At 38.2% G+C, this 15,441-nt stretch overlaps 2 protein-coding genes across 2 annotated transcripts; both read right to left on the bottom strand.

Moving 5' to 3' along the window:
* Nucleotides 1-81: 81 nt before the first annotated feature.
* LOC133743962 (protein NRT1/ PTR FAMILY 2.11-like) lies at nt 82-3,328 on the bottom strand. Its single transcript, XM_062172048.1, has 4 exons — nt 3,129-3,328; nt 2,776-2,993; nt 1,681-2,240; nt 82-1,126 (listed from the first exon to the last, which is right to left on the bottom strand). The coding sequence occupies exons 1-4, from the start codon at nt 3,241-3,243 to the stop codon at nt 244-246; spliced, it is 1,776 nt and encodes a 591-aa protein (XP_062028032.1). The 5' UTR covers nt 3,244-3,328; the 3' UTR covers nt 82-243.
* Nucleotides 3,329-10,556: 7,228 nt separating this feature from the next.
* LOC133706969 (protein NRT1/ PTR FAMILY 2.10-like) lies at nt 10,557-13,894 on the bottom strand. Its single transcript, XM_062132511.1, has 4 exons — nt 13,611-13,894; nt 13,310-13,527; nt 12,598-13,151; nt 10,557-11,674 (listed from the first exon to the last, which is right to left on the bottom strand). Exons 1-4 carry the CDS (start codon nt 13,756-13,758, stop codon nt 10,771-10,773), a joined length of 1,824 nt encoding a protein of 607 aa, XP_061988495.1. The 5' UTR covers nt 13,759-13,894; the 3' UTR covers nt 10,557-10,770.
* Nucleotides 13,895-15,441: the final 1,547 nt, after the last annotated feature.

The raw sequence follows: 15,441 nt of genomic DNA, 5'->3' as shown, positions 1-15,441 counted from the left end.
GATATCTGAGGACCGGTGAGTTTCTTTGCCAAGTTCCTTGATGTGATTTGTACTTGATTTGAAGTTATGGTGAGAAGTATATAACTCAATGGTAGTTCATCTCAGCCAGATGGTAGTCTGGATTGATTAGTAATAATCCGAATGTTTTAGAACTAAATTCCATGTACAAGGAATTTTCTATAGCATACTCAAATTTAAATACCCCCAAGCTTCCATCATCAAGCAGCATTTTTCTCAGGCAGTTTAGACAACTTTCTCAGCAACTTCGACTTCAAGAGTAGTAGTATCGATCCCAGTACCTTTATACTGATACCAACTTGCAATGAACAAAAAGTATCCGAAATTAACGACTCCAAGAGCAGCAATCATGTAGTAGAAGTAATCAAGTCTCCCCTTGTTGAGATCTTCCGGCAGCCAATTTCCAGTTGCAGCCCCCTCTGTGGTTCTGTGAACTATTGCAATCAAGAAACCACTCAAGTAACTTGAACCCGCCATTCCACAAAAGAAGAGAGACCCTGCAATGCTTCTCATGTTTTCAGGGAACTGCTTGTAGTAGAACTCAACTTGACCAATGGCAGTGAATGCTTCTGCGAGTCCAGCCAATGCGAGCTGAGGGACTAACCAGAAGCCTGACATGGAAGAAATGTCACCCCTTGTTCTGATTCCTGGGATTGGGTCGGTTAGAGCTATAGACCTTCGACGCTCTTCTACGATTGCAGAGACTATCATGGAGACAATGGAGAGAAATATGCCAGCTCCAATTCTTTGCAGCACTGTGATGCCTCCTTCTATTCCTGTGCGTCTTTGGAGAAATGGGACTACAAGTCGGTCATAGATGGGGATCCAAATGGTCATGGCCAGCATCAAGAAGACATAGTAGGATGCAGCTGGGATCTCGAACTTTCCAACTCTTCTATCAAATTGAAGAGCTTGGAAGGTTGCATAGGTGTGTTGTTGGACTATAACAACATAGTACACAAGGGCTGCAGCCCATATTGGTAAAACTCTCACCAGACATTTCAGTTCTTCCACTTGCTGCATACTGCAAAGTCTCCATGGATTGGCTGTTGATCCATCTGGGTTTTTTTCATCTTCTGGGGTCACGATTGCTGCTTTGTCAAGGCATCTGAGAAAGGTGATAACGATATTTCAGTTCGCGCGGGGACTTATGTTCGGAGTTGTGTAGATCGAACACAATTGTCCCATATCAAATGAGTGAACATCTAATATTTGTTATAACATATAGTAAGCACATCAATTAATCCCGAACTGGAACATATTGGACAATCGCTATAAAGTCTCGGCTTTTACACTAAACTATTGCTTTTAAGTAAAATGATAAGTCTCAACTTATGAACTATTTTTATGAAAGTCAGCTTCAAAAAGTTTTTGCAGATCAAACGCAGTTGTACGTCCCACATCAAACGAGTAACTATGATAAGGTGTTTTTTTTTGGCAGATAACTATGATAAGGTGTTTGGTGACATAAAATAGTTTATTGTAAAAGCCGAGGTTCACAGTAATACCGTAATAGTTTATTGTTCCCCATTGGCATGAAGTATATTAAAGTTTACCCAGTACTCTTATATTGCTATCTATACTCACAATTTTCTACCAAATGGCTCTATTACAGTATTACCTCAGGAAAACATAGAATGCATAAAAATATAATATAAGTACCTGAATTGATGTGAGTAAGGAAGCTTGGCGTTCATCGAATTGGGAGGCATATAAACAAAGAGGGAGAGCCATGGTTGCTCTAGTGGCTTCAGTTTCCTTTTCTTAAAAGCAACCACTATGACCTGTGCCACACTTGTCATTGGACTACCACTGGCTTTCACTTTCACATACAATTTTGAACCCATGAAGAAGAGTGCACATGACATCAACATCAGAATGGCTGGAATGCCAAAACCCAGAGACCAGCTCACATTTGACTGAACATACACAATGATTGTCAAGGACAGCATCTGTGCAACAGTGAAGGTGAAGAAGTACCAATTGAAGAAGCTGTTGACTCCTTTTTTTCCAGCTTCGGTTTTGGGGTTGAACTGGTCTGCTCCAAATGCAAAGTTACATGGTCTGATCCCAGCTGCTCCTACTATTAGTAGTCCGAGACCGGCTGCCAAAAATGCCATTTGGCCACCTGTTGGGCCTTTGCACGCGTTGCGGTCTTGTGTTTTGCAAGGGGGAGGATGGAGGTCCTTGAATATTGCAGTGAAGTCTATCAAGACCAGTCCCTTGCAGAAGGTAAAGAAGCAAAACACTAGAATTAGATCCACTTTGAATATTTTGAGAACATATATAGAAGAATCTCACTTAGGAAAGTCTTACATAGCAATATAATAAATGTTGGATCTCCCCATAAATTGCTAATTTAAGTTGCATATGCTTCTAGGACTGTCAAAAGTGCTTCTGACAACATTTGTCGGGAAGAGTTTTAAGTGTTTTGGAATTTTAATAAAACATTATGCTTCTAACTAAAGCGCTTCCAGTAAAAACATCTTCTACTGAAGCAAATTCCAAACTATATTGTATCCAAAAAAATAAAAAAAAAAACAAAATCCAAACGACACCTAATTTGTATCTGAATGATCTACTTTCTGCAGTATCATTCTACTTCAGACTTCTATTTCTTCCAGTCCCAAACATAATTCCTTTTGATTTCAAATTCAGGTTTCATAGAGTGTGTGTGTGTGTGTCCATATATATATATATATATATATATATATGAACTATGGACATTAAAAATAAATGGTAGTATAATTCAAGTACCATAAAGGAAGCTATTGAAGCACAGGCGATGGTCTTGAAACGACCGCAGTAAGTGTCGGAGACGAAAGCTCCGATCAAAGTAGAAAAATTGGTGGTGCCATTGAAGATATTGATGATAGTTGCAGCTGTAACGCTGCTCATATTGAACACAGTAGTGAGATAAACCAAGAGGTTGGACAAGGTGCCGATGGCTCCTAGCTTCTCAAAGGTTTCATTTCCTGAAATTTTACGCAAGGGGGTCACTCAGAATCAAGTCAAAACATTAACATCGTAACTATATATGATTAAACAGAAAAAATTAACCAAACTAAGGAGATCAAAAAACTGAGAAAAGGGTCATTCTCAAATCTCACCTATGACAAATGGCATGGCTTTCCATCCTCTGTAGATTACTTTCTCTTCAGCTATAGAACACTGATCCTCATTCTTCTTCACCTCCACCATGGTTTCTCTTTCACTGTTCTCCATGGTTTATTCTCTCTAAAAATCTGTGGGTTGTAAGGTTGTTAACAGTCGAGTCAGTGCTAAAGATTTCAGGCCAAAAGGTACATATATATATATAGGAAATATTATAATGAATAGCTAGCCCAATAATGAAAAGGTAAAATGATGGAGTCATGAGATAGAGGAACCTTACCTGTCCACTACTAGTTTGTATTTTACCAGAGCCAGATGATTAAGACAAATGTGTTTTCTCAGATTTGTAGTTGTTGGACCACTAAGTCATCTTCTTTGACTACCAGTCCATTTTTTTCTGAGATTTCCCATTACAGAAAGACTTTCTGTTGGCAAAAGAAATAATAAGAGTATCCTATTATTAATTTCTAATTTCCTAATAATATTAAATAAAACATTTACCAAAAGCAAAGATATATTATTATTTACTAATTTCCTGATAATATTATGAAATATCTGTTGCATTACCTAATGCAGAATCTAACCGAAGATTTGGGAGTATACCACTCCCAATGAGGTTTAGATCTTTTGGTAAGTCACTATCTTTTCGATTTTGCTGAAAGATCGAATTCATGCATGGTTGACAACTTGACATATAGTCATATATGAATTAATGAGTCAACACGCCTCATCGCTCATGCAAAGCCACTCCCATTTTCATTTAATTGGTTATCAAATTAAGCTTCTGTCTTTCTTATATGAAGATGATAGCCCGACAGACATTTATGGGAATAAAGTAAAGGCAAAATAGCCAAATTACTCCCTGACTTTTTCCATGGCTGTCGATTTACCCCATGACATTTCAATTTTGATTATCTGCACCCTCACTTTTCTAATTATTGCCAATTTACACCCTATCGTTATTTTTTTGACTTTCCATCCAATTTTCCGTTAACTTAATTAGCACGTGAGGGGCTTTTTGGTCTTTTCAACTATCATAAAAAAAAACAAAAAAAACCAACACATCGTTAAAGAAATAAAAAAAAAATACAAAACTGTTCTTCGTTAAAAGAAGGAAAAAAAAAAAATTGCCCTTTGTCGCTTCTTCCTTGTCCATCTCTTCTTCTTCTTCACTCCCTTTATTTCAAGGTTGGTTATTAGCTTCCAACTGATCACTTAATTAATATTTGCTAGTCACATCAAATGATTGGATGATCATATCACTGAAGGAGAAACCATCTTTGATCATTAGGTTTCTGGTTTTCTTTTTCTTTGAAGGCCAGATTGGATTAATATTTCAAACATTCATATGAGAATTTGATCTTCCATGTTTCCAGTTGGAGGGGTTTGTATTGTGTATAAGATTGAGGAGCCATCAAACAAACTAAAATATTTATATGTATGGAATATGAAAATTAAAATTACAGCAAGCATGTGAAGGTCATCTTGATTGATCCAAGTTGGGATTGTGTTATATTGATCTCGATAAAAGGAACATAGAGGAAGAGGTCATGCTGAGAAGAAGATAATTGAGAGATAGACAGAGAAGAAGAGGAGAGGATGAGGGAAAGAAAAAAACAGTTGTGGGAGACGAATAGCAGTATTTATTTTTATTTTTTAACAAAGTAATTTTGTATTTTTTTTCTTGATTTATTAATATTTGAGGGTAATATTGGAACATTAGAGGCAAAAAATTTATAGTTGCCGGGGGTGTAATAAGATTTTTGTTCGGTACAAATAGCAACACTTTTTTTTGGGTGACAATTGCAGAGACGAAAAGACCTCTCACGTGCTAACTAAGTTAACGGAGAACTTGGATGGAAAGTCTAAAATTTGACTGTAGGGTGTAAATTGACAACATTTAGAAAAGTGAGGGTGTAAATAATCAAAATTGAAATGTCAGGGGGTAAATCGGCAGCCATAAGAAAATTTAGGGGATAATTTGGCTATTTTGCCATTAGTAAACGACAGTCATTTATTTGTTTCTAGCCAGCTAGCTTCAGGATTGCGTGGTCAACATATGCGTCGAGCTTTCATTCTCTGCTCATAAGTGGAGTACTGATCTTCTCTTCGTGTGGCTTGCATTGGTTTGCGTTTTGGTTTTGGACACTTGATGTGTTTAGGGTAGTATTCTTCATGATTGGTCTGGTAATGGAATCTGTGATTGTTTGTATTCATGTAATGAGTAGTCGATCGTTTGACGTTTGTCATAGGTATGTTCTACCGGCCAGTCAGTCTGCTACTAGAGCATATATTTGGTACTTATTCTATTTTGGCCTTTGAATAGCATCATTTTAAAACAATAATAGAGAACTCTAATTAATTAGCAACAACAACGCTGCTATATATGAAAAGAAAATTGACCATCACGATCATTCGATACACACACACACGCTATTGATATAATAAAATATTTTTTTTAATTGTTTCTGTATTGGACTTGAAAAATCTGTAAGTAATAAGGAAATAGGAATCATCGACTATAACCAACTCTATTTTTTTTTTTTGAATAAAGGGTGGTGCGGCTGCCCTCAAGCCTTCATTAATGAAACTGTCGAATCCCAACTCTATTATTGATGTTAAAAGAATTTGGGAAAGAAAAATATTATATAATAATAATAGTGATTAATTATCAAGGTTGGGAGGCTAGTGCTCCATCTCCTCAAATAATCCCACAACAAAGAACCAAAAACGGAGATGAACGTCCATCATCATTAGTCAAAGTTGAAAAATTAATTTAAAAATATATAACAAAATCATATTGTAATATAACATTAATATACTAAACATATATATATATATATATATATATATATATATATATATATATATATATATATATATATATATACAGATTTTATCCAGAGTGGAGCTCCGCTTTGAAATTAACGTGTGAAGTTCGAGTTTTGGGTCACTTTTCGGTTGCATATCCACATCTCGACCGTTCAGTTTTTAGGTACTAGTGTATAGATCCTCTCTGCAAATTTTTAGCCAAATTGATGATCGTTAAGGTATCTAACTCGCTTAAACCAATGGACGGACTGAATCTGTCAACCTGAACCGTACTAGCTTTAAGACAATTATCAATGCCTTAACGATCATCATTTTGGCTGAAAATTTGCAGAGACGATCTATACACTAGTACCTAAAAACTGAACGGTCGAGATGTGGATATGCGACCGAAAAGTGACCAAAAACTCGAACTTCACACGTAAATTTTCAAAGCGGAGCTCCGCTCTAGATAGGATCTGTATATATATATATATATATATATATAATATTTTTTCTTAAAAATTGAGTGGGGCACGAGATCCACTGGGCCCCTGCCTCTCTCTGCCCCTGATCATAGTCACAACCTCTAAGGCTAAAGCCTCAACCTCCAAGCTCACGCACATGCATTCGTCATGAAGAGACATGGTAACACCAATCAAGGCCAAATCTTACCAACCATGCCAAGTGTCAAGTTCTAACACGAAGCATGCATGGCTCTTAGGCATGGCCTAAGAGTTATTCAAGGAAAAAGGAAGCTTGAATAGGCGATACATGTCTCTTGACCCTTCACCAACTCTGTCAAACTCATCCCTTGGAGTGTCAGTAAGCAGAAAGTAGGGGCTGACACCCTGATTTTAGGGAAGAACCCATACTTTTTCCTTTCCATCTCAACCAAACTTATCCTATAAATACCCAGCCTTCACAAGGTTGAAATAAATGTTCAAACACACTAATCTAACTTAGGCTTCGGAGGGTGTTTGGTAGGCCTTAGGCTGGTCCTCCAAAAACCTTCGATCTCTTCACATTTGCAGGTCCTTTCCATGGAGCTCCACTAATTTGAGGTGGTGGATGCCCAACATCAGGTGGAGGATGTTATACGCCCAAGCCAGGCTAGATGCCCAATGTCAAGTGGAGGAATCGTGAAATGTCAGGTGACAGAAGCCCAAGACCAGACTATAAGTTTCACCAACAAGAGAGCTAGATGATTAACGTCAGGAGAAGAAATCCCGAGACGTCAAGTGAAGGGAGCTTGAGACCAAACTATAAGTTTCACCCAACAAGAGAGCTGAACTATTGGATCATAATTCATATACATATTTGTGCACTAAAACATGGAAATTACTTGTTCTAAAGTCCAATTTAATGTTGACTAATCCAATTCCATGTTTTGTAGAAAATCTTGACAAGAGGAGAAAAAAGTGAAATTTCGGTAAATTTTTCGTGCACCACCACTCACGGTAGTGCCATATATTTTCCGGCCACATTCATGGAGGAGCAAGGAGGATAAGTACCATAGCATCTATTCCATTACATCCATTCACCATCATTTTATCTTAACCAAATTCCAAAACCTTTTGGTTCTAATTTAACTAAACACTCCCTATTACCCAAAAGTCCATCATCATCAACACTTCAATATCTATCATGTTTTAGGCTTAATCACCATCCCTCACTCATCATTTCCTACTCCAACCTACACCATTACTCTCATGCCATTTTTCCTTGATTTTGGGATCTATTACTACTTTTCTACTCCACCTCCATGCTTCTTACAAGGCTTGAGCTGCTCCCTTTTGCTTCTCAACACCATTTCACACCTCTCTCTCCATCTATTTAAACACCCATTCTCTCAAGGAATAGGGCATCACCCACACTTAGTCACTACATCATTTTCTCTCTCTATTCTCTACACAATCCACCACCATCTCCTCCACAAAACCTCCATCTCCACTACTTCATTTTTCAACTACATCCCTACTCAGAACATCTCACATATACTAAGCATCATCATCATCTCAAGTCTTGAAGAAGGAGTTCAAGGAAAAAGCTAGAGCACAAGAGGAGCCACCACATCATCTCCATGACAAAGTTTCCATGATCAACCACTTCATCATCCTTCACTTGTGATCATCCCTAGTCATTTCTAAACTCTATTCTTTGGTAGCTTGATGTTTTCCATTATGTTGATGCTAGTTTATGTAGATATGTGTGAGTAGTCTATTGTTGGGGCTAGGGTTGAAAGCCTTAGCCAAACTTGTAATGAATTGATGTTTGAATCTTATTTGATGTAATTTCCATGATCATCTTCACATGCTAATTCAAGAAATGAATAGTGAATGTTTGTATTTGAATCTAGCTAATTTGAATACTTTGCATTTGTCATTACATGAACAATGTTTAGAAAGTAGCTAGCTTTAAACATTAATAGCATGATAGCACACTAGGTGTGTATGTGAGGGTAGTGAGTTAAAATCACCTAGACCTAAGATTGGTTTGCTTGCTTGATTATCTAAACTCAAACCTTTATGCATCTAGGAGCAATGAATTGATACTTATCCGGTAATATAAATTGTTCTTGGGTAGTTAGTTTCACACTTATCCGGTGGAAATTGATAAAATCAAAGGAGTTTAGGCCTTAGTAGTCTTATCCGGATGCTAAGAGGGTAATTGGATACTTGAGATTGCATTACTTATAGTTTGAATATCAATGCATGCAAGAGAGGCTATGGTGAACAACCTAAAGCTCTAACTTCCATCCATTCTATCACATCTAGTTTAGCATAACCTAATTTACATTTCAAGTTTTTATCTTGTGTTAATTTGAGTTGAAACCATCTCCAAAGCCAAAATCAAACCACTACACCATTTTGCATATATTCACCATGAACTTTGGTTCACTTGTGAACCCTTATTTGTGATTTGTACATTTACATATTCATCTAGCACCCTTTAAGTTTTCCCTAGCTAGAGTGGGTTTTCCAATCCCTTGTGTACGATATCCCCTATACTATAACTTGGCCATTATATTTGAGGGTGACTATTTGGCTAACATGGACGCCCAAATAAGCCTGGGCTCGGGTCGGGCCGAGTCCAAAATTTGGTGAGACCGAACCCGAAACAATCGGTCCGGGCCGGTTCGGGCTTTTTCAAAAATGGAAACCGACAGAAACCGACCCCAAACGGGCTGGTTCAGTCTTCGGGCTTTTCGGGCCCAAATCCAGTTTCCCAGCTTTATGCAAAATACACACAAAATTGGGTGAGAGACGGGGTTTGAACCCCCGACCTCCTACACGAAAGCCTTGCTCCCAACCACTGGAGCATGAGACGCTCTCGGCATAATTTGTCCAAAGTTTATATTTATTTGATCCTAAGTGGGAGAAATGAAACAAAACAAAACAAAACCTAGAAGTACAGAACCCTCTTTCACTTTCTGCTCTCTCTCTTTTCTAGCCGTATTCTTCTTCTTCTTCTTCAAGCTCAGGAGGCCAGCAAGAAAAGAGTTTTTGCAGGTGAAGGAGTTTCTCGGCTTCACTGGTTCCCAAGGTAAGATTACTCAAAGCAACAACTTTCTCTGTGTTCCCATGTCCTATGCTCAAATTTTAATACTTTGTTTCATATAGGTTCTGGGTTCTTCTGAAATTCTGCACATTTGAGTATGGAGAAGGAGGAGGAGGAGCTGGCTTGGGAGGAGAGTCTCGAGAGGTTGAGATGGAGGAGAAATCAGTTCGGGTCGATCTTTCGGTCCAGGAAAATATCAAGCCCGACACCGACCCGATAAACTATAATTCGGGTCGGGCTTTGCACCGAACTGATATTTTCCAACACAAAACCGAACCGAATCGGGTTTTTTTGCTCGGTTCGGGTCGGGTTCTCGGGTCCAGACGCCTAGCCCTATGCCCAATGTCAGGTGAAGGAATCCCAAAATGTCAATTGGAGGAAGCCTAAGTCCTGACTTTCAGCTTCACCGAACAAGAGAGCTGTTAGGATGAACCTCTTCCAACTTCAAGTGGTGGAAGTCTAACGTCATGAAGAAGACGATATAAGCTCGAGGCCGGACTATCAATTTCACCCAACAAGGGAGCGTAGACGCCCAACATCAGGTGAAGGAAGCCTAAGGCCAGACTATCAGTTTCATCCAACAAGGGAGAAGATCACCAAGATCATACCTTCAATCAGGGAGGTTGACAATGCAGGCTAGACACAAGACCAGGAAGATCACAATTTCCGTAAGAGAGAGTGGATGACCTAGACCACTGAAGACATACCTTCAGTCACAAGAGGTGGACAACCAAGATTAGGCACGAGACCACCGAGACCATACCTTCAATCATAAGAGGTAGACCACTTGAAGAATACAACCCTACCACTTTACACTTGGATTTTAACGACACTTTTTTTTTTTGAATGAGAGAGAAAAATTCCCCCAAGATTTTAACGGCACTTCCGTTGACTCATTAATACCGAAATTGGCATCAACAATATTGAATCATTTTAATGGAATAGAAACGTGCATACGTTGAGTGCGATCGTGACATACATAAGTATCAAACTCAAACTAATTTGTAGTAATGAAATATTTTTGCAATTCCGATATATGTAGGATATTTCTCTCATCAATATAAATCATTCTCTTTCCTTTATTTTCATTACTTATATGTAATGGATGAGAAATTTTTGCTTATAGCAAGACAGCAAGTATATAAAAGCTTTTTAGCGCTACCTACTAATGATATAATCGCACGTGAAATGATCACTGTACACACCGGTTGTATCTAAGACTTCTTCATTCTAGAGGACATTTCTACATTATCACAATTGGCTAAGCTATCAAACAAGATGGTCCTCAGATTGCATATTTTCCAACCCAACTTCAGAGGCAACAGTGCCAACACTTCCTTTGTACTTAAACCACCTAGCAACTAGCACAAAATAAACCAAATTTATGAACTGCAATCCAGCAACCAAGTAGTAAAAGTAATCCAATTTCCCCTTGTTAAGATCCTCAGGCAGCCAGTCCCCCATAGACCCATTACGACTAGTCGTATGGTGGACTATCGACACCAATAAACCATTCAAGTAATTCGACCCTGCAAACCCCACAAACAGAAAAGAACCACCAATACTTCTCATGTTTTCTGGGAATTGTTTGTAGTAGAACTCCACTTGGGCTATGACGGTAAATGCCTCAGCGAGCCCTATTAGGGTCAACTGTGGTATGAGCCAAAAGGCAGACATGGAAGAAATTGCACCTGTTCTTGTGTCCATTCCCATGGGACTAGACAGGGCCAAACTTTTTCTCTTCACTTCAACTAAAGCAGAGACCAGCATTGTTAATATGGCAAGCATCATCCCAAAAGCCATCTTTTGAAGCAGGGTGATACCGCCTTCTATTCCTGTAATTTTTCGCAGTTTCGGGAGGATGACTCTGTCGTAGAGGGGGATCCAGAGTGTGAGGCTCAGCATTGTGAAGACTGCGTAAGTCGCGGCAGGGATATCGAACCTGGTGCCGCTGAGGCGCCTATTGGATTGAAGTGCTTGGAAGACTACAGAGGTTTGCTGTTGGACAATGGCAATGTAGAATATGAGGGATGAGAACCATATGGGGATCACTCTAACAAGGCATTTCACTTGTTCTACTTCTTGCATTGTGCAGAGTTTCCAAGGGTTTGCTACTGATCCGTCTGAGTTGAATGTGTCTTCTTCGGTGATGATTGCAGCTTTGTCCAGGACTCTGAGAACAGAGTAAAACAGAATAAACGATAAATGAAAATTGAAGAAGTGGACACGAAAATCCAATCAGGATGCAAATTATAGTGGTAATGCATGTAGTCAACATTTTAGACAATATTGCATGTCATGTTGCCCCAGTTAGTTGAAACCTTAATTAGGTAGAGTCTAATTTGTTTGAATGTCGCTAGATTGATAATTCAACAACGTAATATGGTGCGCTATACTATACTATAGTGTGAACAATTTATTAGATAATCTTGTATGAATGTGTGATGCCAAATTTATAGTTGGGCAGTTTAACTCATAATTGTTTGATCATATGATTATTATAGTCAATGAGTTGCAAAAATTTGGTATACTAGATTGATTGTTTGGTAATAAGAGGCAATTGTGTATATATTTGATCAAGTTGACCGTTGATTTGAACTATTGATTAACTAGGAACATATTTTTTCAATGTATAAGAGCATGTTTAGCAATGCTAGCCATTTTTGAGTCAAATTTTAGTTAAAGTAGCTAAAACGTCATTTTAGCTAGCCACTTTAGAGTTATGTCTGCATTAATGCTTTCTATTTTAACTAGTTTTGAATTTATATTATTTTTTTAATGAAGATTAAATAGTTTAAATGTATTTATAAATTACATAAAATAACTTAAAAATGAATGTTTTGAATTATAGAGAGCCTCATCTCGCTCTCTGAGTGAGATAGTTAAAAGTTATAATAGAGAGTCACTAGTCTGGTGCAGCTACTAAAATAGATAAAAAGCTAAACATTGTCTCCAAAATAGCTAAGGAGCCAAAATAGATAGTCTGCTAAAGATGCTCTAAGGCATGATTGATATTTCTAACAACCTAACTTGTAAAAATTCATTAGTAGCTAGAACGATCACCCTCATCCTCACCCTGTTATGTAGTTTAGTTACCTGAGTTGATCAGTGTAGGGAATCTTGGAGTTGATAGAACTGGTTGGTATATGATTGTAAAGTGACAACCACGGTTGCTCCGGTGACTTCAATCGCCTCTTCTTGGCCGCAGCGACTAAAACCCTCACTGCACTTGTCAATGGACTACCATCTGGTTTCACTTTCACATAGATTTTCGAACCCAAAAAGAACATTGCACATGACAAGAACATGAGAAATGCGGGAATTGCCAACCCCCATGCCCAGCTCACATTAGATTGCACATAGACAATGATTGTCAAAGAGACCATCATGGCAAAAGTGAAGGTGAAGTAGTACCAATTGAAGAAGCTACTCATACCCCTCTTCCCTGATTCACTATTGGGATTAAACTGGTCTGCACCAAAGGCTAAATTGCAGGGTCTAATCCCACCAGCTCCAACAACTAGTAGTCCAAGCCCACTCAACAGAAATGCCATTTGCCATGATGTTGGGCCACTGCATGGCCCACTTTGCCCACAGTGTGGAGGATGTAGCTTTGCAATTGCAGCTGTTAGAGTTAGCACCAGCATTCCCTATCAATCCACCAGAGAAAAAACATATTAAGAATCAGACAGTTACTAGTTTTGATACTACTGTGTGCACCTAAAAATAAGCATGCACTAATGAAGCACAAAGATTAAGTTTGGGAATACAAGGAAATAAACGATAGTATAGAACTATAGATCAATACCAGAAAAGAAGCAACACAAGCAAATCCCAAGGTGTTGTAACGGCCGAAATAGGTATCACAGAGGAAGGCTCCTAGCAAGGTAGCAAAGTTGGTGGTGCCATTGAAGACATTGACAACAGTGGTAGCTGTGATGCTTTTCATGTTGAAGACTGTGGTGAAATAGACCAACAGGTTGGATGAGGTTCCCAGGGTTCCTAGCTTCTCAAAGGTCTCATTCCCTGCAATAAATAACTGCTTTTAACTACATACTCCAATTCAGACATTAAAAAACTAATCATGAAACAAGTTCCCATTTCCTTACCTATAACAAAGGGCATGGCTTTGATCCCACTGTACTTAACTTCAGGCTCGTCTGAGTTTGTAACTGCAGCCTTCTCACTCTTCTCCATGTTTCTGGTAGTGATGTCTTTCTCTCCCTCAGTTTCTGTGTTGGGCTGCATATCATACATGTATAACACAGATCTAATTAAAATAGCTATGTTAAAAGTGGGAACTACCTAGTTTGAACAAGCTAGCTAGCTAGAGCTCGGTTGGTATGATCTCTGCTAGCTTCTCACTCATTTAAGCTTGATCTTCTACCTCGTGATATATATATATATATATGCATGGGGTCTCATAAACTATAGGATATTGATACGTTGCTCACTTTGTTGATTAATCTTTGTCAGATAGCGAGGCTAGCAATTATCGTGAAAGTTGTCAATCTTGACTCTGCCTCAAAATTTGGGAGTGACGTTATGAATGTGAACTCTATTAGACTATTATACATATGACAAGTACTGTTCATGTCTTTTCCTTTAAAAATCAAAACCATGTGGATAGATCATTTTGACTTCTACTGCAACCAAATATGACAAGTAGTGGGGTCCTGAACTAAGCCTTGGCTAACCCTTGGAAATCTTAATGCCATAATGCCTTTCAAATCCTCCTAGCCATTATCGTACTACAATAATTCTTGCTAAGAAGAACGCCCATGTTGTGGCAATTCCACCCAGAAGGTACTTCATTGTAATGAAGTTACTCCTACAGCACGTTCTTAGACGAGCCTTGAGTAGTTAGGCTGAGTAGCAGGAGCAACTTTCAAATTATTATATATATATGATCCCAAGCCATACAGATATAGGTGATTTAAGAACCAATCCGGAACACTCGGAACCAAGAGCATCAGTATTAGTCGATCTCCCAGTTGCAGTTTATATATTTTTCAACTTCCAAGTCCTTGTCTAGATCAGCTGGCATGGGTTGTGAGCAATGTTTTAAAACTTTCTCTAGGTTGCTGCCTCGCCGCCTCGATTAGTCTGAGTGGTGTCAAGGCGAGTTGGGTTTAAAAAATGCTCATAATATTTATTTATTTTGATCAAATACTTGAAAATAAATTTTGCTTTGTTTTCTCATCATATATTTTACTCTTTTACTATGTTCTCAAATGCAATTTCACTCTTTCCATATTTATTGAGAGGGAAACCAAGTAGCGGATGCTCTTACATATCACGGCCTCTGTTCGGATGGTTTGGTTTGGTGTCGTTCTTTCCCAGTGCAATAGGGATTATTTGGATTTGCCCAATTTTCTTTTTCGTTAGTTTGTTGATCATGTATTGTTTGTTTGCTTTGCTTTTGTGGGAGCGCGCATGACGTCTATCACCTCAAACTTGATGCATCACTTTATTTTTTCTAATAAATTGGTTGTTGGGTCTTCCGATCTTCGTTTCAATGCTAAAAACAAACAAAAAAAACAAACAAAAAAAAATTATTTTAACTGTACTTATTTATATGTAGTATAATAAACATTAAATTAAAATAAACAGCCGCCTAAGCTTTAGCTAGATGCCAGGCCCCTCCTCACATCCTAGCGATTTTTGTAACATTGACTGTGAGAGATGTTCATGCATAATAAGCAATACTGTACAGCTCATTTGCTTGCTTTGAAATGTAGAATTGGAGACAAATTCCAATTTGGAGAAGAAAGGAATAGATATAGGAAATATCAATTTTCTTAGCTGCTTACTAATGATGACATGAAATCTTTGAACCAACTAGGTTACGCATAGAAACAAAGTTTGTGTCCCTTATCCGAAAATGAAATGCTACTCCAGCACGCCATCATTGAAATGTGTGTGTGGATCAGAAGGAGA

This window comes from Rosa rugosa, chromosome 4 (assembly GCF_958449725.1).
Source record: "Rosa rugosa chromosome 4, drRosRugo1.1, whole genome shotgun sequence".
NCBI lineage: Eukaryota > Viridiplantae > Streptophyta > Magnoliopsida > Rosales > Rosaceae > Rosa > Rosa rugosa.
This window is presented reverse-complemented; position numbering and strand designations above follow the sequence as displayed.

Bases quoted from the DNA above. Each gene is read 5' to 3' on its own strand.
- LOC133706969 (XM_062132511.1), bottom strand. From the start codon at position 13,758: ATGTATGATATGCAGCCCAACACAGAAACTGAGGGAGAGAAAGACATC. The intron at 13,152-13,309 runs GTATTGATCTAT...GTGGATTGATAG, and splicing joins CTTGTGTTGCTTCTTTTCTG to GGAATGCTGGTGCTAACTCT. The intron at 11,675-12,597 runs GTAACTAAACTA...CTCTGTTCTCAG, and splicing joins CCCTACACTGATCAACTCAG to AGTCCTGGACAAAGCTGCAA.
- LOC133743962 (XM_062172048.1), bottom strand. From the start codon at position 3,243: ATGGAGAACAGTGAAAGAGAAACCATGGTGGAGGTGAAGAAGAATGAG. The intron at 2,994-3,128 runs GTGAGATTTGAG...GTAAAATTTCAG, and splicing joins AGCCATGCCATTTGTCATAG to GAAATGAAACCTTTGAGAAG. The intron at 2,241-2,775 runs GTACTTGAATTA...ACCTTCTGCAAG, and splicing joins CTTCAATAGCTTCCTTTATG to GGACTGGTCTTGATAGACTT.